Here is a 27,287-nt window from a genome sequence, read left to right as displayed (position 1 = left end):
GGACACTTTCATCCAGTGAATATAACTCACTTCACGGACAATACACACTAGACACTATTCATTCAGTGAACATAACTCACTACACGGACAAGACACTATAAACAATATTCATGCAGTGAACATAATTCACTACACGGACAAGACACACTGAGCACTATTCATGCAGTGCATATAACTCATTACACGGACAAGACACTCTGGAGACTACTCATGAAGTGAACATAATTCACTACACGGACAAGACACACTGGGAACTATTCATGCAGTGCGTATACTCATTACACGGACAAGACACACTTGACACTATTCATGCAGTGCATATAAATCACTACACGGACAAGACACTATGAACAATATTCATGCAGTGAACATAATTCACTACACGGACAAGACTCACTGAGCACTATTCATGCAGTGCGTATAACTCATTACACGGACAAGATACTCTGGACACTATTCATTCAGTGAACATAACTCACTACACGGACAAGACACTATATATGAACAATATTCATGCAGTGAACATAATTCACTACACGGACAAGACTCACTGAGCACTATTCAAGAGGTATTAACAAGAAAATTAGTAGGTAGATAGATCTCATTGAGTACAAGTGCAGTGCAATCCACAAGAGGTATCAGCAAGAAACGCTTTCTTCATTGCATTTTTAAAGAATTGATAGCCTTTGCCAGGAACTACCCATAACATAATATCTTTGTGCTAAATTTGGTTTGGTATACACTTTATGGATACACTACTTCTCTGTGTCGTAAACCTAACCGGCTCTTGTTTTTATAAAACATGAAAGAAAACAAAACTTGGATATTTGTAAAAGTAAATAAAGTTTACTTTAAGTTCAACAAAAATGAATAATATATAATCAAAACACAAAACAGATTAATTTTAACAAATGGGTCATTTCATTTTCTATCATTTCTAATACCAAAACAAGCGATAATAGAGCGAAATGCTCTGGTGAAAAATCCTTTCTTTGACTTCTTCTTGGCTGCCAACTCATTTCTAATATCATCTTGGAGTAACTTCTCACTGATTTGCCGAGTGCTAGTAGCTTGTGACTTTGGGCAGATATCTGTTATGCTCATGTCTAAGTTGCCATGTTTAGTAGATTTCTCAGTTTGATCACCTGACGTCTGCTGGTTGGCGGGTTGGCACTGGATGCCGTCTGATTCTCGATTGTCCCTGTTTAACATAAAAAATATAACGACTTATAAAATTAAATATAACGGTTCGAAAAGTTTGCATTGTAAATTATTACATGCTTAATATTCAAGAATTAAAAAAAATCATTGGTAAACCATTTTTCTTAATCTTAAACAGGAAAGTGTTCATTTCAAAATAACAAATGAAAAAAATGATTGTTACTAATTGACACTATGAGGTAGACAAAGAAAAATTTACATCTTTGCAAGAATTACATACCTTTTCAACTTCGGTTGGCAGTTTGATGAAACATTTTCGGACACTTTTGTATCATTCCATTGAGAAGCGGGTACTTTGGAAGTTTGTCTGTCATTTCTGTTTGTATGTTGATTGTAGTCATAATTATCGTCAAGATACATCTTCAACTCTGAAAAAAAAGAGACGATTTAAAGCATAATGCAACGTTAGATTTAAAATTTACTCCGCACGTGATTATACTAAATGTGAAAATGCATTGGTCGCAAAGAAGTACCAGTTACACAAATAACATACAAATCTATCTTGTAACATTTTCATTTTGTGCAAGCTTTGAAATCAGGTTCGATAATAAAATATCATTACAATGCCATACCGTGCAAAACACTTTTACAAGTTTGATATAAGTCACTACTAATCTTTTCAAACTAGCAGTTGTGAGAAATTGTCTTAAGTGCCTTAATATTTTTGTAACTTCCCGAAAACCTGTACGTTATCAAAATTAGTTATTAAACAATTTATTTCAAATTAATTTACCACATGCAGACTGGTTCCTTATTTCAGCTCTAGAACTTTTATGTCTGTGTGTTCGTCTTTTGCGCTGTCCAACTTCACCATGTTTTTGTGGCATCGATCTCCTCTGACCTTGTGGTGGTAAAACGCTCTTACTTCGCCTTTTCTTCTGTGAGGTCTTATCATCAGCTGATAATATAAAGAAAAACAGAATGTAAAAATCTAGTGAACAACTTTATGATGATGCAAGAGAGGGAACCGAAAATTTGCTATTGCCTTGTAAGGCAAATTATAACTAAAATGTTATCAAGTTTTATAACATTATCTGAAGTTTCCTTTTTAAATTGTACAATAAAATTCTCTTAATTAAGCATTTGATACACAATCTAGACAGGACCAGTTATGAGAATTTTTTTAATCTTACCTTTTCTTCGATTTGTCAATTTTCTTTGGGAATCGTGTCTTCTATTTGTGCCACATAAAGACTTTGCCCTTTTTGATGAACAATTTCTGTTCATTCTTGAGTGAGCTTTGCAGTCGTTTCTTGATAACCTGTTCATAATTCACTGTAAAAAAGATTTTTATATTCAATAAGACTTTTAGTGTACTCGCACCAAATAAGTTTGTTCAACATATTTGATTTATTTGAAATATTGTTGTGTAAATTAGAACAGAAATCATAATTACACTTTTTCAAAACTACACATTGATAGTGGCAGAATACTTTGCTATTAAGGTGTCTTTCTAAACCTTTGAGTCATACTGGAGTCATAACCATGTGAGGAAGCGGACTTTGAGAAAGGATCAATTAATATTTTATCACTATCGAGCTAAAATATATATGATAATTATAACTCAATTAGTTGTGTAACATTTTGAAACACTTTACTGACCATTACATTCGGTTAACGAATTAATAAAGCAATTAAAAATAATGATAATAAAAACGCATCCACATACCGTAGTCTGTTGATATCTTATGTTGCGGAACGTCGTTTCTATGACAAGTTACGTCACAAAATAAGATTATAATAACGTCATTACAACGTTAATGACGTAATGGAAGTATAGCAGGATGGTTCTGACATAAATCTTTTAATCTCTGATCAATTTTCTTAATCGTTAATTTTTATTTCAATTAACATTAGAATATATTACACAAGCGTTACCAATAAACATGGCGAAAGATTAATCGAGAGTCTTGATCATTTATTGTCCTTGCTTAGCTTCATAAAATTGTGTATGGAAAGAATATTGTAAACATACCATTTTTTAGAGTTAATCTAGCAGGAATTGATAAGAATGAGCGATACGTTTTTAATTCGTACCAATGTAAAATACAAGGTAAAATACAATAATTCTACATGTATTTCACATTTGTAGGAAAGAGGGAAATTTAGAGTCGCGATTGCACTGAGTGGCAAATCTTAACCCTTTACCTGCTGGAAACGAAAGTGGTAGCCTGAAAAAGAAACAGTAAAGAACCAGGCCAGTCTGCGCTTCCATATAATACTGACTCCTCCTGAAGAATCAAAGTACTGAAGTACAGTTGGGCAGGCCATTTGTCACCACGTTTTTACACGTCTCAATACGAAAAGTTAAAATGTCTTTATAAAACAATTGATAAAAAACATAATGACCGATGCCGTAACTTCTTCAACATTTGTCAGTTTAGACCATGCATTCGTTTTTAGAAAAAAAAACTCTACTCAAGACCACCCCGGAATTACGACAAACCCGCTATTAAGACCATTTTTAAAAGAACGGAATTTTTTATTGTTTATCAGTGTCAATGGTTACATGATCTACAATTAAGAACAGCCCGCTTACCAACTGTTAATTAAGACCACCAGTTTCAGTCCTAATTCTGTTTTTTATTCTTAATTTGAATCCACAACTCAGACCAGTGATAATGAAGTCACCACCTATAAACTCCATATGGGTCTTAAAAAGTGATAATCAGTTAAAATTATATGTAAATTTCCGCTGATCAAGATGTGTACTATAACACCATATGTGAAAAATCAAAGAGTAAGTTTTAAAGAAATTTTACCACCGAACGATGCTAAACATTCAAACAAACCCTTTTTGAAACACTTATTAAGATATGGGTCAAAATTAAGGAATCGCTGGTACAAATTCCAGTCGAGCTTGATATATGCTGCAGAATATATATATAAAACAGGTCACAACTGACAAATAAAAATATACCAAATCTTTGTCCACATTGTACTAAGGTGTGAAATAATTGGAAATAATCTTTATGTAACAAGTGACCAGGGCGGTTTTATTTTCTCAAACTACATTTTTTTTAAAAACTTTACGTCAGCATTAGTGACGATATAGAAGTTCTTATACGTACGTTTAAAATAAATCAATATAAAATCTATAATCAATATCTTTAGTATGCTGAATTTCTTTTATCTATTTCTTTATGGATGATGCTATTCAGGCTCCAATTGAGAAAATCCGTCTTTTTTCAGATATTAGTTTTAATTACAGAAGGATAAACAAAAGATAGAAACATAGATTGCTTTTTGAAAGTGATCCGTCATAATGATGATATTTTATATGCACATATGGATCTCTCCAGCACACATGGAGTTGAAATGGAATTTTGACCGGCGTTTTCTTTGTTTGGAGCCAACTCTTTATAAATGTTTAAATAAGGGTTTGTTTGAATGTTAAGCATCATGCGGTTGTAAAATTTGTAAAAACTATATTTTGAGTATGTGTAGTGACACTTTCTTCATACGTAATGTATGTTTTGGACACACCAGAAGCCACGACCGAAGGATATCATAAAAATTCGAAACATACATGGATAAATATAGAGGAAAGTCAGGAGGGTAGAATCACATTTTTTTTTTTACAAAAACAGCTTTTAATTTTTCATAAATGTTTAAAAAGTTGAAAACTTACCCCGTGAATGGATTGACTGGCTTTTATTACATGTTTAAAAAGTTTAATATTTTATAGACACCGACTCTTTACACACTGTAGGTAATCTATTTTAGCTCAATGGAATAATTCAGTCTACTAATACCAAATAACAAAGTATGTAAAAGGGGAGATCCTCAGACACAAATAAACCATCAATATTATGTTAAAATTTCAGAATCGGTTTGATTGAGACTGTTCGCGGTCTATTCTTTTCTAGGCAAATAAGGACATACTTTGATCTTTACGTGGCCATGACCTTTCTGCTAACGTACTTCGCAAAGTCATAGAAATTTTAACTTTTCATGCAGGCTTTAACATTTACAAGGCTGACTATTACTCTTTTTTATTAAATCATTATATGTGCGTTTGTGAATGGTTAAATTTAATTGTTATTTGGTTAAAATAGTACATGGCCTGAAACTTATTCAAAGTTCAATCTTCTTCGTTGAAATATTATATTACCCACTGTATTGTATCAAAGCTTTCACCAAATCAACTTGTTTATTCTGGACAGAAAATTGTCATTCTTGATAACAACATGTTTCCTGTTCGCAAAGTTCTGAGAAAATACTAGAAACAGATATACATTAATTTTCACCTATATTCGACCAAAAGTCTAAAGGGACACTGCATTTAAAATACTTGCCTCGCGCCTTTATGTATCATTAACGTATAATATATCTTTCAAGTAAACATTCATTTAATTAAATAAACATCAAAGAACATAAAAAGAAGACTTTTTAAAAAAAATCAATAATTTTACTTTACGTTATCAAAATGAATCATTTAAATAAAACGATTTTAACACAAAGTGCATTCTTTAACAATTTCGGAATGGATCATTTCAATTCTTGTCATTTTTAAATCCAAAACAAGCGAGAATAGAGCGAAATGCGTTGCTGAAAAATCCTTTGTTTATATTTCTTCTTGTCTATCAACTCATTTCTTTCTCTAAAGGGACACTGGATTTAAAAAACTTGCCTCGCGCCTTCACGTATCATTAAGTATTATATTTCTGTCAAGTAAACATTCATTTAAATAAAACACCAAAGAAAACAAAACGAAGACATGTTTAAAAAAATCAATAATTTTACTTTACGTTATCAAATGAATCATTAAAATAAAACGATTTAAAACATAGTGCATTCTTTAACAATTTCCGAATGAATCCTTTCATTTTCTATGACTTTTAACACCAAAGCAAGCGAAAACAGCGCGATAGGCGGCGCTAGTGTCGTAGTGTTCCGTAAAAGGGGTCCTGTTAAGCAAGAAGAGCGCTGGTATTATAACAACCAACCTCTTGAAGTAGTAAATGATTTTAATTACTTGGGGGTCGTGTTTAATTATACCGGTTCATTCGTTTTGCATAAGCAGTACGTTATTGGAAAGGCGATTAAAGCTTCAAACATACTTTTAAACAATATCAATAAATATGAATTAAACCCATCGTTATCTGTCGGTTCGATCTTAAACTATGCCTGTCCGATTTGGGGTTTCTCGAAAACAAAAGAAATAGAGCGCGTGCACTTGAGGTTTTGCAAGTCAATCTTGGGAGTCAAACAAAGATGTTTCTGAAAAAAATAATTGTCTCGGCCTAACAGCCTTGCCATTTTTTAGCAGAAACACCCCTTGATGTCGCCCCAGCCAGTGTTATATCCTCGTAACTAACTCGTTTTATGTGCTATAACTATTACGTATCATTCAACCGGGACGTTTAAGTACCATGACATAGTTAATCACATAAAATTATGAAATCATCGTAATTTAAGTAACTTTTTAAGTTTATACCATCAATGTTTATTAATTTTGTGAAGTGACAATTAAATAGTGTACGTGTCGTGCATTCTAATGTTTTACGAGAAACCGGATAAAATGTGTGTTTCATAACTCATCTTAACCTATCAAGAGTTTGAAACATTATTTAAATATATCTATGTGTCTTAAAAAGTTTCTACTTGGCATCACAGTCAAGTCGGATCAAGGATAATATTAGGTAAGCTAAAAACTAAAAATGTATTAAATATTACGTGTTCCGACTTATTTTCAGAATAATAATAAACCTCTATTTTCTATGTTATAAAATTTCTATAGTTTTTATAAGAACAATTTCACCAACAATTAAATTGACTTCTTTATTTGATAATATATATATTTCGACATTTTTATAACAATTATCTCATTGTCATGTCCGTGATCGTAAGGGGGAATTCTTAAACAGTCGTCTTTTCCGTGCCTTATTGTGGCAATTTGGCCACAAAGCTTTAAATGTATCTTTCATGTTTGTGTAAAAAGCTATTTTATATGATTTCCTAATTTTTACCCTAAATTTACTCGGAATTATCTATGAACTTCTACTACATTTATATGTAGGGCAACGCTTTTTTGCCCAACGCAGATTGCGCATGCACGAGAAAATACTACTTCCGGTCAATTTTTCAAAGTATACGATACCAAATGCAAAACCACGGATAAAGTAATACTAAATGTTTTCTCCACTATCAAAATTATAGATATAGAAATTAAGGTGGAAAGTATACACAATGTTAGAATAGTGATATTCTTTAGAGCTGTGCAGTTCTATATAGTGCTTTTTATTGGTGTAAATGAATGATGCAGCGATATGCCGCCGGAATACACCTGAGTCGCCGAAACGACGATTTCCCTTAAAGTAGACTTTCCGCCTTTCTATAGCTATAATTTTGATGGTGGAATATTTTTATTATTATTTTATCGGTGGTTTTGAATTTGGTATCTTATAGAAAGCCTTAGAGTGTTGAATTACTTTTTTCAGGGATGTAGCAGGGGTCCAGAGGCGGATTGGGGTGGGGTGGTGTTAGCCTAATTAATTCGGCGTGAACAGTTTGACCCATTTTACAAACTTTTTTTCATACTGACATCGCCCGTCCAAAATTATATCAATGTCTCACTGATACTGCCACCTGCACAGGGGGACCATGGTATATACTGCTTGATGGTGACCTTAAAATGAGATTTAAGTCATAACCTTATAATATGTATATAAATACGGAATATTATGTTATAGTAGCTTTCTGAGGCTTTGTATTTTTCTACGAGCAGCGGTGGAAAATTGATATCTCGCGAGACCGAAGGTCGAGCGAGATATCAATTTTCCAACGTTGCGAGTAGAAAAATACATAGTCTCAGAAAGCTACTATAACATAATTTTCCTTTTATTTTATACCTTTACGTTTTATTCAGAAAATGAAATGTAGTTGTCAAGAAATAAATTCATGACTGACGGATGAATACGTAATTCTTGCAAACTGGCCACGCCTTTAATAATTTTGGTTCCCGTTTCCAAATGCAACGTTATACAAAGCTAAGATCGGAACCAACGTCAAAAATAGTCCGGCACTTCCATATATGGTACCGTATTTGTCACTAACATAATACGGAAATTTCTATCCGTTGAAGCGTATTTGCGCTTCAATATTTGCGTGTATTTGCGGAGAAAATTTATAGGTATATAATAAATGTCTGTATTTATATACTGAATTAAATCTCATTTTAAGGTCACCATCAAGCAGTATATACCATTCAAACACTGTATGGTCCCCCGTGCATAAACAGCTTATAACAATCTAAATAGGACATCTACCTGTGAACTTGATCATGCTGTTAAAAATGGTAAAAATCGCTCGGTAAGTGTAAAGATAACATTTTCTCTGATAGTATGGAATGCCGGTGGGGACATGCCAATTTGCTTATTTGCCAATTGCTGAATTGCTTATTTGCTAATTGCCGATTTGCTTATTTGCCAATGGCTGATAGGCTTAATGACAAATTTGCTTATTTGCCAATTGCTGAATTGCTAATTTGCTTATAGTAACAGAGATATGACAGAAAAACAAAGGTTTCTCAGTACAATACATTGGTGACCTTGACATTCAGTATATAACGGGCACAGCTTCTTCATGTACTTTGTATGCATGCTTGTAACGCAAAGTTTATGCAAAGTTGCAGTAAGATGCATGAATCAGCAAAAGTAACAGAGATATGACAGAAAAACAAGTTACTAAAAATAGCATCCCTATTCTCTGAATAGTGGAGCTAAAACGGAAACTCAAGATAATTAAAAAAAAAAACTACTTTCTGAAACTGAATTTATTTTTTTCGAAATTGATTAAAATGTATCCATCTGTCTTTCTACCTATATTCTAGGTAATGATGGATTGATCATAATTGTCACAAGTTATAATTAACAAAGCCTTATAAACATAATATTAACATGATATAGGTTCATGAGCTTGAAATAAAGTCTACAAAGACTTGTTATTTTATATTAAACAAGAACTTAGCGAGTCGGACGTGTCGCCTGACGGTAACATAAAAAATTATGTATACATGTATAAGCAAATAAGCAATTAGCAAATAAGCAAATTGGCAAATAAGCAAATTGGCAAATAAGCAAATTGGCAAATCAGCAATTAGCAAATAAGCAATTAAGTAGTTGGCAAATAAGTGGCATGTCCCTACCGGCATTCCATAATGATAGTAGTTTCTTAAAAATGTTAAGATAACTAATGGGTTTTTTGTTCCTTGAAGAGCTGCTTGATTCATACTTTTGCAAACCGAAACTGAAAGTAGTTATTTTTAGATTTTTTAAAAACATCTTCGACAATGCAATATAAGATTCTCATTCACAAAGAAAACAACGCAATAAGTTGATTTTTAATAAATATTATTATAAAAATTCACAGCAATTCTAAACATAAATTTTATTCAAAATCCAACATATTGGAATCAAATCAATATTTTCTATTCCGAATACAATATAATTTATTATTCAGTATCGAAATATGGAGAACAAAAACAAAATTAACAACAAAAACAACAACAAAAAATAAAAGAAAAATCAACAACAACAAAAACGACAGCATTTTTGCTCTTGAGAAAAAATAAAGGTTATACGAAATCAACGAAATATATATCCTTTAAAAAGCCTGAAAATGTTTCAATACCGCGGGATATTTTTGTTTAAAACCGAATCATTTTCAGAATGTTTTTGAATACTGAATGTTGACGTGATCTGTACCCTGCAGTTATGTATTGGCATGGAGGCTCGTAGTAATACCCCTTGTCAATTTCACGGTAGAAAATCATCCGTGAACATCGACTACAGTTAAGGTTTCCACATAGATCCGAATAACTTTCAGGTCCGTAACTGAATCCAGGTGTTGCCGGAATATCAGGCCATTCGTTCCAATGACCGGGTACAAGATCATCAAATGATATACCAACTTCCGTTTGCGCTGACGGATTCTCAAAAAGACTTTTCGAGAAAGGAATGCTTTCTTTTCTTGGAATTTCGAAAACCTTACTGGAAAAGTCATTGTTTGTCACGTTCGTTGTTACTTCATCAAAATATACCGAAAGGTCGGAGCTATCTGAACAGACGGAAAGTTCTACATTGTGCTAACGTAGATTGTCTATCACTATATTCATCAAACGCGTTTTCGACTTGAATCATTTTTAGAAGTTTTTCGCATTCACCCCAAGGATTATCCTGTATATATTCCGTAAATGTATGATTATCATCACTATGACAAGTGTAAGGAAAGTCATCATCTGTCCATTCATCACTGTCATAAAACGTTAAGTCATTGAATTCATCGGAAAGGTCTTGCCAATGATGTAATTTTTCATTTTCTATTTCTCTAGCTTCTTGGCATACATTCATTCCACTTGTGTTAGTTTCGGAGTAATTTGAACTATTAACTAGTTCGTTTTGATTTGAATCGGTATTTTGTTGCTCTTTTTTATTGATCTTAGCGCTTCTTTTTCGTTTTTGTGAGCTTTCTATTGCTGAAACAATGCATTTCTCATTCAAACCATCTTCAATTTTCTCAGTTTTCACATTGTTTATCAAAAGATACAATTTTCCACCTGGATTCTCACCTCGTATTTCAACATTGTTGCCACCATTTTCACTCGTAAGTTTTCGAGAATAAATTTTCCTCGAGACTTTGACATTGATGAAGTCGATTTTTCCTAGAATCTCGAGTTGCTTGAACACCCAAAGTCGCCTGTTGTCTGCTGAAACCCATTTTCCTTTCAGGTTTAAAATTTCAATTTGCGGAATATCTGAAGCGAAACATCGGCCGAAATATATATCATCTAATAACTGTCCAATATCTGTGCCATCTGAAAATTGCTTCGAAATAGACGATTGTGAATAACGTATTTCTGACGGCCGGAATTTGATTTCTTCTTTCTTCGAAGGTGTGACCTTCACCTTTTTTGCTGGTTTGATTTTTTGTTTTTCTTCCAATACATGTGTGTTACTTTGTTTTGCTGCTGTGGTCTTGTTTTTTGATTCTGTCGATTTTCGGTCACCACTAGTAGACGTGTCCTTATGTTTTGTCGATGCCAATTCATTCGTTGAATCTGTGGTTTTCTTTGATTTCCTCTTTTTTGCTTTGCGGCGGGGTCTATCTTTCTTTGCTGCATCCAATGTTACTAATTTCTCATTCTTAACATCTCCGGTAACGTTATTTTTGAGTTTACTTTCCGAATTCTTTCGGCACATATCCAAATTCAATTCTTTCTTTTTTTCTTTATTCATCTTATAACAATACTTATATGTTCTTTGTTTGAAATATAATTAATTCCTTGTTCATTTCAAGCGACTCTTTATACACCACTTTATCTTAAAAGTATTTTCCAAAATTTTGCAATTTAGCATCTCTTGCTTTCATTATGCAGTTATCGGGGCACGATTGGTTGCTATATTTAGAATATTGGTAAACCAAGTAGCCTAATCTATACAGTCGGAAAATACTGAGTGATTTCGGAAAATTGATAAACGCAAACCTTCTTTATCTTTGCACGTAAACAATCTTAAACAATTTTAAGTAGAGATTAAGTATTGTCATTTCAGAAAATGATTATATATCCCCGAAGCCAATAAATTAGTCCATGTTTTCTTGAAATTAAATCAAGTAGATATATTAACAAAATTTCATACAGAAAATCTTGTGCATTAGCTACATAGCACTGTGAGAGCTAACACGACGAATAAACAAAACAGTACGAATCCTATGAAAAGTAGTGGCGAATCAGTTATTTCGTGTGTACCTGATTGTTCATTCCTTGCTGCTTGAATGCTTTGCCTTCGTCCAGTTTCTTCCTCATCAACTGGAACCAGAAATACAATGTCAGGTTTCCTCGCAACTCGACCTCCTGGTAGTATTCTATGTAAACCAATGACATGGAACAATCTTACAAATCCACTGTTTGTATTCCGCTCACTAATGTCAAGTTGATCGTTGACGCGTTCAGGTTGTCCGTTCATGTGGGCACCAGAAGGAAACAGAGATGAATTGCTCCACTCTTGCTTCTCTGAACGTTTTCGCCGTCTTCTATGTTTTCCAACCATGATTAGTGAAGTTAAATAATTTGAATATACAGGGGGTCTCCTTTTTTCAAGATTTTTTTTCAGTTACAAACGTGACAACTATTGTATTATATCATTTGGCAATATTCCAGGCGTTATGAATGTGCACCCATATAATATATCAGGTAGACATTTCGATTTTCCGAAAAAGTTTTTGTCAAATGAATATACATGCATCGAAATAAATAAATCCAGAGAGATAATATGATATTTGATAACGAAACCCATTTTCAGATGTGCGCCGTTGAAATTTGACATATGTTTACCAACTTATGAATGCGGGAACACTGACATCTTTTACTGTATAAGTTATAGTCACACGACATTTGTGTCTATTTAATGCTCACCCAAAATGAAAAAAAAGTCGAAGGAGCGAACTATGGAGGTCGTCCAACACAGCCATATTTGAAATATTACATTATCGGTTTCATAGTGGATAATGTGTGCCCTTACCCACGCCTCCTAGCACTGACGTCTGTTGTCATATATATTGTACTAATTCAATTGCATTGGCAACAGCATTTGGACATAGAACAAAATTACTTCCCCTTTAATCCTTCACTTTAATCCTCCAATAATTAATTTCCTTTGAACCATAACGGCATTTCAAGTTATCAGGGAGCATTGCTTCTAAAGACATATCAATCCCTAAAAATAACTTCCCTTTAATTCCTTGGCGGCATTAATAATTACCAGGGAGATTACTCACACAAATTTAATTATGTTCTCAGTAAATTAATTACCCATTCAAGCATCACGTTTTACAGACTTATTCTTCCTTTTTATGAGAAGGAAGAACTATGTTTGATGGAATTCACTGAGACGTGCCGATATTAAATTTCACCTAGAAATCCAAAGCATTTAGAAAATATATGGAGCGTGCCATTTTGTACAATGGACAGCGCCATTTTGATATCAGGAAGTTTTACTGTAAATTTAGAGGTAAACACAGTTACTAGCAGCAGACGATAGGAAAACAGTATGATTGTGATCATTTAACAAAAGAAGCAAAGTTTGGTTAAAAAAAACCCGACAAATATGTTATTACTCATCACACCTTGTATCTGAACTACCATATAATTGTTATTTTGCGTGTTTAGATTAGTTTTTCGTTTTCAGTAAATACACTGTGTTCCCCTCCCCCCTTTAAATCGGACGAGTCTATTTGTTAATTGCATTAGAAAAGCATCGTATGGTATGTTCCAAGGTTAAACATAGCCCGTTTTAAGTCAAGTGAAACTACATCGGCATGAAACTGCTTTTTTCCAGATTCTATACATGAACTCCTGCTTAATCATTCCCTGCGGGCCGGAGCCCGCAGGGTATTACTACGCGTTTAATTTTTGATGCATGGAGGAGCACGTGACCTGTTTTCGGTACATGGAGGAGCATGTGATCTATTAACCGTACATGATTGGTTAATTGACCTTTTCGAAAACCTTACTAAATACCGTTAGCCGGTACGTTACGGATTTACCTCGAGTTACATCTGATTAAGAACATAGAACCATTACGTGATATTTCCAATTTTCTATAATTATTTTACCGTTTAAGGTGGAAAATCTTGCATGATGTGTTTGAAAAAAAAATATTATCAATGATCAATGTTTCTTTAATATCTATCTCAAATTTTACAAACAATAAATTGTTTATAGTGAAAATCTACAAAACATTCGTAGAGGCATCTTCCATAATAAATAGAGATATTTTCTGCGTAAATTTGTGTAAATTTTGCACGGAATTATTCATACAATGGTACCAGTATTTAATCATTTTCTTAAAAAGAAATACCGTAATTGTTTTATGTTCGACATTCTCTCCGGCCTCCGGTCTTCAACGGTCACCAGTCTCCATAAACCTCCTTCTATTGATCGATTATTTTTAACTATATTCCTGATACAAACGTGTATTTATTTTTTCCCCAAACAATGTTGAAAATAGTTAAATGAAATATCTTTATATCATTAAAAATGTTTCCCGCAGGAAACCATTTTACTTGTATTATCTTGGAGTAGCTTCTCACTGATTTGCCGAATGCTAGTAGCTTTTGACTTTGGGCAGGTTTCTGTAATGGCCATCTCTAAGTTTCCATGTTGAGTAGATTTCACAATTTGGTCACCTGACGTCTGCTGGATGGCGGGTTGGCACTGGATGTCGTCTGCTTCTCGATTGTCCCTGTTTAACATTAAAAAACATATAACGACTTTTATAAAAATGCAATCTGTAACTGTTACAAAATTTGATCGTAAATTATGGCATGCTTAATAATCAAAATTTTAAAAAAATCTGTGAGGATATTGAATGAGTGTAAGTTCAATACTGAATTTATTGCACGAGTTGAATAAAATTATATCATGCGAGCCTCTGGCGAGCATAATATTATTTTATTCAACGAGTGCAATAAATTCAGCAATTAACTTACACGAATTTAATATTCTATTTATCACATACCCAAAATAAAGACCGTTTAAAGTGAAATAAGAGTCATTTTTCATTGACGCGCCTATAGTATAACGCTAACATTTAGCGCGTCTTTACACTATGTTTGTATAACGCTAATGACGTCACGTCAAAATATATGCACGGCCGTGCAATACCATATTTACGGAGTCGCAAAATCGGCACGGGTGTGTGATAAGTAGAGGATATTGAATGAGTGTTAGTTCAATACTGAATTTATTGCACGAGTTGAATAAAATTATATTATGCAAGCCTCTGGCGAGCATAATATTATTTTATTCAACTAGTGCAATAAATTCAGTAATGAACTTACACGAATTTAATATTCTATTTATCACATACCCAAAAAAAGACCGTTTAAAGTGAAATAAGAGTCATTTTTATTGACGCGCCTATAGTATAACGCTAACATTTCGCGCGTCTTTACACTATGTTTGTATGACGCTAATGACGTCACGTCAAAATATATGCACGACCGTGCAATACCATATTTACGGAGTCGCAAAATCGGCACGGGTGTGTGATAAATTCCGTTCTTACACTGAACTAAACAAATATCCTCCATTTATTACATGTTTTTGATGGTTTATAGAAATATATCAGTGAAATATAAAACTGATAATTTCACTGTTCCAAACAGTGAAATTATCAATTTGAAAATTTCATTGTTTTAAATTTAAGCCCTTTACGTTGTTTCAATGAAATACCAGCGTGCACAGTACTGGAAACCAACTTAATGACGTGACGTCGTAAATGACGTCACGTTGTATTATAATTTGGCGCGCTTTTCATTAAGTATTACGTTTAATTAAATGTCTTTTTAAACGTTTCTTTGCATATAATAAAGAGAAAATTTGTTTAGTTTAGTGTAAGATCGAAAAATATTTCACCTCGTGAACACCAAGAGTTCATATTTCACTCGTGGCTACGCCACTCGTGGAATATACCTTTTTGGTGCTCACTCGGTGAAATATATTCCGATCTTACACTGAACTAAACAAATATCCTCTATGTAACGGAAGACAAGTTCATGTTTCAGTGCATTGCTTTATATAGGTATTCATTACATGATAGTCAAAATGTTTGGCAAAAGAGCAAAAATGCAATTGAGATTAGGGCCTATATAAAAGGCATGTCCTTACCGTAGATATTCAACGTGAGGTCTGTGGTATATATGGGAATGGCCAAGTGTCACATAGGTCTGTTTGTAGGTGGATTGCTAAATTCAAAACTGGTTACGAACACCTCAAAGATGCTCCCCGCTAATAGACAGGACTGATTTTAAGAAAATATGAATGCTAGAGGCATTTTATAGTACAAGTATATCTTGAGAGTTTTAACCTAATATGGGTATGCTGAAGACGATGAGGGTGGATACCAAGATAATAAAATTGACCTTGACCTTCAAAACGTCAATTCAAAATGGCCGCTTAAAAATACTGAAATAGGTCATTAAAACTATGATACAATATGATGCAATTAATTATTCTTGTCAAAATCAAATGATTATTCAATATGATCAGAATTTAATGAGATTGGCCACCAAATATAACGATAATAAGCCTAATGGCTCAATAAACAGTTATATACAGCGCGTTAAGGTATAAGACTTAGATTGAAAAAAAATCACTGTTTATGTTTTGTTTACTTGACTTATATTTTTTAAAGACTAAACTTAGTTTCAAATCCTTTTTTATAAATATTACCAAAGAATGAATATTTCATAATAACAAATTAATATTTCGTAACTATACGAAATAATATTTCGTAATAAAGAATTAATATTTCGTAATTACGAAATAATATTTCGTACATGTAATAACGAATCAATATTTCGTAATTAAGATTTTATATTTCGTTTAAACGAAATAATATTTCTAATTGGGAATTATTATCTCGTAAATACAATTCCGGGAGAAAGTGTGGAAAATGTCACTACATGTGTTCCGTAATTTTCAACATTATTTGTAGCTATGGTTTTTTTAAGTTGTTCATTTTGTTTTCATTTATTTTGCACTTATTAAAGTATTTATGATTTAAAATTAATATTTAATTCAATTATTTTGAAATGTCAAAAATGTCATTTCAATGCCATATACACAACACAAACCGAGACAAAAGTGTTTTAAAATATATACTGCAACCATCCCCCACCCCCAAATAACAAAAAAAACAGTAGGTCTTAAAAAAGGGAAACAGTAGGAACCGAACCATAGACCTCTCACACATCAGTCAATCACTTAACCGGCTATGGTACAATAACGTTTACATTTTTAGCAGATATGACTTTCACTAAAATTAGTTTTATAGTTTTCTATACTCGTGAACTTTAAGAACAGTATTCTCACTCGTGGCTACGCCACTCGTGGGAGCCCACTCGATGAAATAAAATTTCATCTTACACACAAACAAACAAATATCCTCTATTAATTCTCGTAAACTTTACTAACGAAATCGAAGTGGAATCTAATATTTCAATGAGTGCTGTAATGTATTCATAATTGACAGGTCAATACAAAATAAGCAATTAGGCTGTGAATACAAACAAATAGAATTTTGTTGTTCCAACATGCAAAAGCGGGATTAAGTATGCGCAAAATCACCACAAAATCTTTTTAAAGGCGACATGTGACACATTATAAAACTTATATATAAAATAAAAGATACCACCTTTGTTCAGCCTTTTCTCTAGAAACTATTAACTAAAGACATAATAATAACATAATTGCACGTATTTAAGAAAAAAAAACGAATTAAGGCAGTACAAAATTTTAAGAATATAAGCTTCTAATATGTTTATCCTACTTAAAACATTATCAGGATCAAAAACTCCTGTTGTAACCCAAATATCTACGACATTATGGCTCTATCTCAATCTATGAAAGTTGTTTTCTACCGCAGGTTTATATATAAAAATGTGTTAATTGAGTGTTGAGCAAACTAGGTAAAAAATATCCAATTTTTTTTACAAATCCTACTTTTTAAATGGTTACAACAACATTTCTGTCCCATTCTTTTATAAAATATGTCACTTGCTGAAATATTGAAATATTGAATGAGCCGTTTTTCAGCACATTGTGAACATTACACAAAGTTTTTTTGTGTGTGGTTTTGTTTGTATTTGTTGTTTTCTGCTGAAAATAATATCTGCATAATTCATTTTTTAGATTCAATTATAACTGCATTAGGGTATACGATGGATAAAAAGTCATCTTAAACTTAGAAGTGTATACTTCATCACATTCTTAACAAAAATTACAGAAAACACCAAATGTTTACCATCTTGTTTAAAAATAAGTGACTATTTTATTTGAAATTTAAAGTTAAAGTTAAAAACAACAACAACAATAACAACACCATATTTTCATCGAGTCATAAAATGTCTGAAACCGGGAGATTGCTACGTGTGCTTGCTTTACCATGGCAGCTCTCGAAAATTTTGGAATTCAGTCACGGTTTTGAGAAAATTCTACATGAAGAATATCACATCATTTGATATACATTAGAATTCCGGGTACCCTCCAATAAATCCAGGATATCTTTAAGTAACAGCAAAGCTATCTGTAAAAATATTACTTGTAATAAATCGAGTAATATTTTCTTTGACCATATATAAAAGTCACGAGGGTTGGCTACATAGTAGAGGTGTTAAAATATAATTGTAATACACCTTTGTTAGCCATTGAAATAGTATTTAATGTATAAAGGACTTTCAAAAATGGTTATTATTCAGAGCGGGCGCTATGGTGCGGTGGTAAAACTGTATGCCTACAAATCAAGGGGTCGTGAGTTCGATCCCCCGCTACTCCACTGAACGAAAAATGACTACAAGACTGACAAAACCAGGACATCGACACAGAATGACGGCAACCATAGTATACAAGAGAAGACCTTAACGGAAGAGGAAACAAGTACCGACAGTACAAGACCGAAAACGACGATCGATAACAGAAGGAAGAACGGAGACAAGAACTGACAACAAGCGAACAGAAACGAGGACCGATAACAGAAGAACAGAGACAGGGACCGAAAACAAAAGAATAGAGACGGGGACCGTAAACAGAAGAACTGACAACAAGCGAACATAGACAGGGACCGATAACAGAAGAACAGTGTCAGGGACCGATAACAGCAGAACTGACAACAAGCGAACAGATACGAGGACCGATAACAGAAGAACAGAGACAGGGACCAAAAACAGAAGAAGAGAGACGGGGACCAATAACACAAGAACAGAGACAGTGACCGATAATAGAAGAACTGACAACAAGACAACGGAGACGAGGATTGATAACAGAAAAATAGAGACGCGGACCAATAACAGAATAACATAGACGAGGACTGATTCCAGAGACGGGAACCGATAACAGAAGAATTGACAACAAGAAAACGGAGACCAGGACTGATTACAGAAGAATAGAGTCGGCAACCGATGACAGATGAACGGAGAAGAACAAAGACGAGAACCGATAACAGAAGAACAAAGACGACGACCGAAAACAGAGGCGAGAACCGATAAAAGAACATCTGACAAAAAGTTGAACTGCGACGAGGACCGATAATAGAAGAACGAAGACGACGACCGATAGAGAAAGATGCCTTTGATATCCATCCATTTGATATATCATCCATTTCATGTTAAAGAAATTTGGCCATTTTAAATGGCCATTTCAGTGGTCAAGATCAAGTTTTTCAATTTGGTATCCACTTTCACCGGATTCAGCAAACCTTAAATAGGTTAAATACACCAAGATGCCACTTGTACTACAGAATGCCTCTAGCATCTTATAGGGAGCCAAATTCTCAAAGTCAGTCCTGTCTATAAGGTCGCTCTGCAACATTTACAACCAATAATAACATGTAAAAATCCACCAAATCGCAATATATACCGTGACGCAATTGGCTCGCTGACAAACTTGTCGCTAGCACGTGTTCACAGTATTTTGAAAAAATCGAAATCTTAGAGAAAAAGAACACTAGTTTGGATACCTCATTTGCTTAGCTTATAGAACTTTGTTGTTACTAAAACGTTACGAAAGTCGTCGCCCCAAAACTAGTATGAAGTACTTTAAAGGGCAGGATCAAGGATTAATAAATGTGTGTGAAAACAGCCAAATGTCATTTTTTGGAACATTCCTCATAATCCGTGAATTCCTGATGTTTTGTTATGCAGAAATGTGCAATGTACAAGTCCGTTGTAGCTTACACGAAAAGGAGCTTTAAAACAGCAGAAACTTTTGTCCAGTCATATTTTTCTATGATAGTCCTACATTTTTCACAGGAGATCCATTGCCAGAAAAGGCCACATTGCTCCAACTAAAGGTCAAGTCATTTATATTCAGGTGTATTGGCATTGGACCTTAGAGACATAATTCATGTTATTTAGAAGAGAATTTTGCCAGTAATGTTGAACGCATTACTGTTTGGACATAATAGGAATTACTTGATTCGTATTTAGCTCGACTATACGAAGTAAATGGAGAGCTGTCCTATTCGCCATTAAAGTTTTGGTGCAGTAAAATATTTTTCACTATAACTTTCATTTCTTTAGGTATCAACTTCAAATACATGTTCCTTATCATCAACCACATCTTAGATTATCTAACTCTAGCACCAATATTTTCAGATTTATCTCCCCTTGAACTTAGAATTTTCCTTAAAAATTCTTTTTTTACTGTTACTTATTTATTTCTTAAGGGATCAACTTAATACTTCAAATATATGTTCCTTATCATTAACCACATGTTATGTGGTAAGGTTCATAACGCACCATTATTGCAAGAATGATCCCCCATAAACTTAGATTTTTTATTTTTTACTTGGAAAATGTTGTTTTTTACTATTACTTCTTTAGTTTTAAAGGTATCTACCTAAAACTTCAAATATGCATTCCTTATCATCAATTACATCTTATGTGACAAGGTTCATAACTCTTGAAGCAATATTTTCAGATTTATCTATCTTTGAATTTAGGACTTTCTTTAAGATATATTATAACTACTTTACATTTTAAGGTATCTACTTCAAACTTCAAATATAGATTTCTTATCATTAAACATATATTGTGTGACAAGGTTCATAACTCTAGCATGACTATTTCCAGAATTATTCTCCCTTGAACTTTGAATCTATGTTAACAAATGTTATTTTGTTACTATAACTTAATACATAATTATACATAATTGATTTTTCTTTCATAGTTCTGTCTACCTTACTGCGTCCAGTATTTTATTAGTCGAACTTCGCTGTCTCCTGTGACAGTTTTTGTTTGGTTTTACGGCGCATCAACACAGTTTAGGTAATATGGAGCCGAAACAGAAAAGATGATTTTGGCTAACTTCGGGTGTTACAATCTCATATCTCTTAAGATCACGCAGGCTTAAAACAAAGTAAACGGTGGCTGAAAATTCTGATGCCATAAAACCCTTTTAGGCAACTCCTGCCACAAGGGCCAAGAATTACTTGATGATTTATATATTTATTTCTATATGTCATATATTTTAAATATCATGCATGCATACCTTTATGTAAATAAAACCCCAATGAAAACAAAATCACGACATTTGTAAAACGATTAACTTTATATTTAACAAAAATAAATCATATACTTAAAACACAAAATAGATTTACTTCTTTAACATTTTTCCAAACGGATCATTACATTTTCTGTCATTTTTAATTCCAAAACAAGCGAGAATAGAGCGAAATGCGCTGGTGAAAAATCCTTTCTTTGATTTCTTCTTGCTAGTCAACTCATTTCTTATAGCATCTTGTAGTAACTTCTCACTGATTTGCCGAGTGCAAGTAGCCTGTGGCTTTGAGCAGACACCTGTAAATTTGCTCATGTCTAAGTATCCATGTTGAGTAGATTTCACAGTTTGGTCACCTGACGTCTGCTGCGTTGCGGGTTGGCACTGGATGTCGTCTGCTTCTCGATTGTCCCTAATTAACATAAAAAATATAACGACTTTTAAAATTGCAATATAACTGTTTGAAAAGCTTGCATCGTAAATAATTACATGCTTAATATTCAAAAATTAAAAAAAAATGGTAAATCATTTTTTCTTAATCTTAAACAGAAAGTCCAAAGTATTCATTTCAAATATACACATGAAAAAAATATGACGGTCATTTTTTGACACTATGAGCTAGGAAGGAGAAAAAATATATCTCTGCAGCATTTGATACCTTTTTAACTTAGGGTTGCTTACTGAAGACACTTTTGTATCATTCCATTGAGAAGCGGGTACTTTGGAAATTTCTCTTTCATTTCTGTTTGTATGTTGATTGTAGTCATAATTATCGTCAAGATACATCCTCAACTCTGGAAAAAAAAAACAAAGTAAGAAACCGTTTAAAGCATAATACAAAATTAGTTTTTACGGCGTACGTAATCATACTAAATGCTGGCAAAGAAGTACCATAACACAAATGACATAAATCTATCTTATAATTTTTTCCTTTGGTTCAGGTATGTTAATAAAATATCGTTACAATGCCAGACTTTGTTATAAGTCACTATTCTGTTCAACGCAAATTTATACAGTTGATAGCTAGGGTATCTATGGTGTCTTATTTTTTAAACACTTTTGAAACTTCTCGACTTCATGTAGTTATCAATAGAAGTCATTAAAAATCGTTTAAAATCAATTTACCATATCCAGACTGGTTTCTTATTTCAGCTCTTGAGCTTTTATGTCCATTTGTGCGTCTTTTGCGCTGCCGGGCTTGACAATGTTTTTGTGGCATCGACCTCCTCTGACCTTGTGGTGGTAAAGCGCTCTTACTTCGCCTTTTCTTCTGTGTGGTCTTAATATCAGCTGTTAATATAAAGAAAGTGAAGAATATAAATATCAAGTGACAAACGTCATGATAATGTTAATGTTCCATTTGGAATACCTCGTTGGTTTAAAAATATTTATTTAAGCTCGATTGCGAAACAAGTTCTTGCAACTTATATTAATCACTTTCGAGTACACTTCCTGGAACCAACCAGTACTGGTGTCATATGAAGAAAGATGGTCGTAACCCGAGTAGGGCTCGAACCCATGATCTATGTGTTGAGAAGCAGACACCATAACCAATAGGCCATCGCTCCCCTTAAATATCTCGTTGATGGGAGGGAACCGAAAAGTTGCGTTACAATAATTAAATAACCCTGTAAGACAAATTATTGCTGTAATGTCATCAGATCGACCCTCGTGTCAAAGGGTGACTTAACATTGTAGATATGGACCCACGTGATAGTCAAGCATTAAAAAGTTACAAATAATACTCTCAACGATTAATGCATAATTCAAATGAACAATGTTTAACATTTAAGAAAATTTATGAATTATTTCAAAATTTACCTTTTCTGCTATTTGTCGATTTTCTTTGGGAGACGTGTCCTCTATGTGTGCCACATATAGACCTTTGCCTATTTGAAGAACAAATTTTGTTCATTCTTGAGTGAGCTTTGTAGTCGTTTCTTGATAATCTGTTCATAATTCACTAGCTGTAACAAGATTTTAAATTAATTTAGTGTCCTCAAAACAAACTAGTTTGTTCAACATATTTGATTTTACCGGTATCTGAAATATTGTTGTCTAAATTAGAATAGAATCATAGTTTCACTTTTTCAAAACTACAAATTGATAGTGGCAGTAGACTTTGATGTAGATGTAATGGCCTTTGATAAGATGGTGGGTCCAAGTCAGACCGGAGTCATGATGCATGTGAGGAAGCGGACTTTGAGAATGGATTTAATTAATATTTCATCACAAACGAGCAAAAATAAAAATGATAATTGAAACTTAATAAGTTGTGTAACATTTCTAAACACTTTACTGACCATTACATTCGGTTAAACGAATTAATTAAGAAATTAAAAATAATTATATAAAAACGCATCCACATACCGTTAAGTGTTGATATCTTATGTTGCGGAACGTCGTTTCTATGACAAGTTACGTCACAGTATTAGATTATGATTACGTCATGACAACGTTACTGACGTGATGAAAGTATAACATAATGGGTCTGACGTGTATCTATTATTTTTTTATTTAACTTAACATTATAGTGTTACCGAAAAACATGGCGAAATCTGAATCCTCCATTTTCCTTGCATTGATTCATAAAAAAATGTATAAAAAGTATGTTGTTACAAATGTTATTTTATCACACACCCGTGCCGATTTTGCGACTCCGTAAATATGGTATTGCACGGCTATGCATATATTTTGACGTGACGTCATTAGCGTTATGCAAACATAGTGTAAAGACGCGCTAAATGTTAGTGTTATACTATCATGACTATAGGCGCGTCAATGAAAAAAGACTCTTATTTCACTTTTAACGGTCTTTATTTTGGGTATGTGATAAATAGAATATTAAATTCGTGTAAGTTCATTACTGAATTTATTGCACTCGTTGAATAAAATAATAATTTTATTATGCTCGCCAGAGGCTCGCATAATATAATTTTATTCAACTCGTGCAATAAATTCAGTATTGAACTTACACTCATTCAATATCCTCTATCTATGAGTTTGTGTAGCAAGAATTAATATGAATGAACAATATGGATATAGATTTCAAATTCGTACATACATATAAAATGCAATGTTTTTATTTAATGTTTCATAAAAACGGAAAATTTAGAATTGCGATAGTACTGAATGGCAAATTTGAATAAAAAAGCGAAAGTGGTTAACCTTTGCTACCAATAGAGCCCAAGATCAACTGAATCCTCATGAAGCTTAAAGCCCTATAGAATATTGACCCAATCTTTTCAATTTCAAATGGTTTGTTGACTTATTGGATTCTGCTGTTGTTGTCGCGAATTAATTAATTAGAAAACATGCATTAAACATAAGTTTATTAAACATAGTTGTGACGTAGGCATTGTCCGATTTTCGCTCCTATCAATAATTTAAATTAAAAAAATATTTTACTTTCATTCACTGCAGTCATTCTAACTGAATGTTTCTGTCCGGTCATGTTAAAAAATGTTCCTGAATGAGAACGCGTTTTTGACAAACATTGTCCGTTTTGGCTGTATTGGATAAACAAACAAAAAACAGTTTACGATGTGATAGGCTGGTAACACTGTGTGACTTTACATATCAAGCACTTGCAAATTCAAAACTAAAAGTTTAGTTGTTTCTAGTGAATATAGTTATTTTCTATATCTAAAGGTTAGCTTTTGCGAACACAACTGCAATATATAAGCAAAATTATTCGCCGAGCACTCAATATTCAATCAGTGAATATAACTCACTACATGGACAAAACACTCTGGACATTATTTATGCAGCAAGTATAACTCACTACATGGGCGAAACATATTGGACACTATTCATGAAGTGAACATAACTCACTACATGGACGAAACATATTGGACACTATTCATGCAGTGAACATAACTCACTACATGTGCAAGACACATAAGACACTATTCATGCAGTGAACATAACTCACTACATGGACGAAACATATTGGACACTATTCATTCATTAAGTATAACTCACAAGACACACTTGACACTATTTATTCAGGAAATATATGTGAAATTTGTTGAGTCTGAGTTATTAACTTCAAAAGGTATAAAATTTGTCATATGAAATAAATTTGTAGCAGAAATGGTACATTTAAAAAGTGTGTTCACTAGAGGGCGCTTTTTTGTCACAGTCCCCAATCAAGATGACAAATGTCACAAGGCCGAGAAATCTGAAAGAGACACTAGATAATTTTGAGTATGCATTGGTTTTTAAGAAGTATAATCCAATAAAAACAAAATTTACAAATATGTTATATGGACGCTCGCACATGCGTACACACGGCTCACGCGCACGCAATAATATTTCAATGTTGTTGCGTATAGCTGTGTTGAAAATCACAATACATAAACAAAAACTACATTCGATACACGTATATAAACATTTTTACTTGCTTATTCGTGTTTATATATATTAACAATCTATGGTTTTTTTTATCTTTCCATTATTTTGTTTGTATTATATTAATGGCTATATCTCAGTTGCAAATCTATGGTTAGTGCTTACTCGTGAGTAAAATGACATATTTTCCATCTAAGGGTATATAGAAGGTGACCAGGTGAAAGTCAAATTAGGTTAACATCCTGCCATAACTCCTTTCAATTTTATAATTTACTTTAAACAAAAGATATTTAAGTCACATGGCAAAACTTTGCCCAAACATTTTCCAATATCAACTGCTTGTCAATTACCATAATTGAGCCGCATCACGACAAAGCCAACATAGTGCGTTTGCGACCAGCATGGATCCAGACCAGCCTGCGCATCCGCGCAGTCTGATCAGGATCGATGCTGTTCGCTATCAGTTTTGATAATGTTATAGGGTTTGAAAGCGAAAAGCACAGATCCTGATTAGAGTGCGTGGGTGCGCAGGCTGGTCTGGATCCATGCATGTCGCAAACCCATTATGTTGATTTTGTCGTGACTCGGCTCAAATATGTAGTCAGTTCAGCTGAACTTGTCAATGAAAAAATAAGCACATTTAATAGTTTAAGTTCATTTCAGTAAGATCGATTTTTCAAAGCGAAATATTTCATAATTTTTCTCCGTGTAGGTTTAAATGTAGGTTTAAATGTAGGTTTAAAAATAGTATCGAATTTAACAACGATAGTAATTCTATAGATAGATTAAAGAAAAGTAATATATACATGTATGTATAATAAAGTCATTATAATGTACACAGTCAATATTTATATTCAAAATAGAAACCGCACAAAATATTATGACAAGCTATTAATCTGTGAGAAAGTTTAGCCAAAAAGTGTATTTTGATGAAAATAGTATGGATTATTTTATAATTATCTTGACAAAGTTTTGAATTGGATATAGACTTTTATTTTTCACTATGGGCAATGGTTCTTCTAGGTAAGTTTATCTTTTATCATCAGCATAAGCTTCGTCGTTGTCGTCATTATTATTATTTTAAATTTCTATTTAGTAATGCAGACGACAACTGATCTATATCGGGTACGTGTTATTATTTAGAAAAATACTTTTAGGAAAGTGAATAAGTCCTATGTCTGGAGTCTTCATTACCAATAAGACTGATTATTAAAAAGGTCAGTAGTGCAAACATATTAAATCCTTTTAGGTATGCCGAATCTTTAGTCTTTGCGATATTAATAAAAACTTTAAACTTGAGATCGATACTCAACAATGGAAATAATTTTTTGGCATTGCCTTGGGACTTACGAATAAGCAGCGTTGGGATAATATCAAAAAAGTGTTTGATCTCTTCCTCCTAAAAAGGAAAGTTTGCTGCATTATAAATATGTTAAAAAGACTATTGACAGATTATAATGACCGTATATAAACGGTTGTATTACAATCCCGGTAATCGCTTATATATATGGCCATATAACCTGTCAAAAATCGAGTGATTATCAGTTTTGAAAAAATTATATGACCCAGTATCAACGGCAATGCGATGGTTATATAGCAAATAATTGTCAATGGTCATATAATTTGTCAAAATCATTTTATCCTGTCACTTGTA

General features: G+C 33.1%; 5 protein-coding genes across 5 annotated transcripts in view; 1 reads left to right on the top strand and 4 right to left on the bottom strand.

Moving 5' to 3' along the window:
* Nucleotides 1–576: 576 nt before the first annotated feature.
* Nucleotides 577–23,242, bottom strand: LOC132753253 (uncharacterized). Its single transcript, XM_060743695.1, has 4 exons — nucleotides 23,102–23,242; nucleotides 22,406–22,570; nucleotides 1,442–1,589; nucleotides 577–1,201 (listed from the first exon to the last, which is right to left on the bottom strand). The coding sequence occupies exons 1-4, from the start codon at nucleotides 23,235–23,237 to the stop codon at nucleotides 922–924; spliced, it is 729 nt and encodes a 242-aa protein (XP_060599678.1). The 5' UTR covers nucleotides 23,238–23,242; the 3' UTR covers nucleotides 577–921.
* On the bottom strand, nucleotides 1,926–3,470 carry LOC132753255 (uncharacterized). Its single transcript, XM_060743698.1, has 2 exons — nucleotides 2,355–3,470; nucleotides 1,926–2,119 (listed from the first exon to the last, which is right to left on the bottom strand). The coding sequence occupies exons 1-2, from the start codon at nucleotides 2,488–2,490 to the stop codon at nucleotides 1,941–1,943; spliced, it is 315 nt and encodes a 104-aa protein (XP_060599681.1). The 5' UTR covers nucleotides 2,491–3,470; the 3' UTR covers nucleotides 1,926–1,940.
* Nucleotides 9,554–11,459, bottom strand: LOC132753251 (uncharacterized). Its single transcript, XM_060743691.1, has one exon. It carries the CDS (start codon nucleotides 11,457–11,459, stop codon nucleotides 10,278–10,280), a length of 1,182 nt encoding a protein of 393 aa, XP_060599674.1. The 3' UTR covers nucleotides 9,554–10,277.
* LOC132753254 (uncharacterized) lies at nucleotides 21,162–22,069 on the bottom strand. The gene is made up of 2 exons (XM_060743696.1): nucleotides 21,939–22,069; nucleotides 21,162–21,692 (listed from the first exon to the last, which is right to left on the bottom strand). The coding sequence occupies exons 1-2, from the start codon at nucleotides 22,064–22,066 to the stop codon at nucleotides 21,377–21,379; spliced, it is 444 nt and encodes a 147-aa protein (XP_060599679.1). The 5' UTR covers nucleotides 22,067–22,069; the 3' UTR covers nucleotides 21,162–21,376.
* Nucleotides 23,243–26,426: 3,184 nt separating the features above from the next.
* LOC132753250 (uncharacterized) overlaps nucleotides 26,427–27,287 on the top strand; it is a 32,584-nt gene continuing 31,723 nt past the window's right edge. The window contains exon 1 of the mRNA XM_060743690.1: nucleotides 26,427–26,656. Coding sequence (XP_060599673.1) covers nucleotides 26,637–26,656 — 20 coding nt within the window. The 5' untranslated portion in view covers nucleotides 26,427–26,636. The remainder of the gene's footprint in view (nucleotides 26,657–27,287) is intronic.

This window comes from Ruditapes philippinarum, unplaced genomic scaffold, assembly GCF_026571515.1.
Source record: "Ruditapes philippinarum isolate M1 unplaced genomic scaffold, ASM2657151v2 ctg1512_1_1_1_1, whole genome shotgun sequence".
NCBI lineage: Eukaryota > Metazoa > Mollusca > Bivalvia > Venerida > Veneridae > Ruditapes > Ruditapes philippinarum.
Note: the sequence above shows the minus strand (reverse complement) of the source record. Positions and strands in the feature narration are given on the sequence as shown.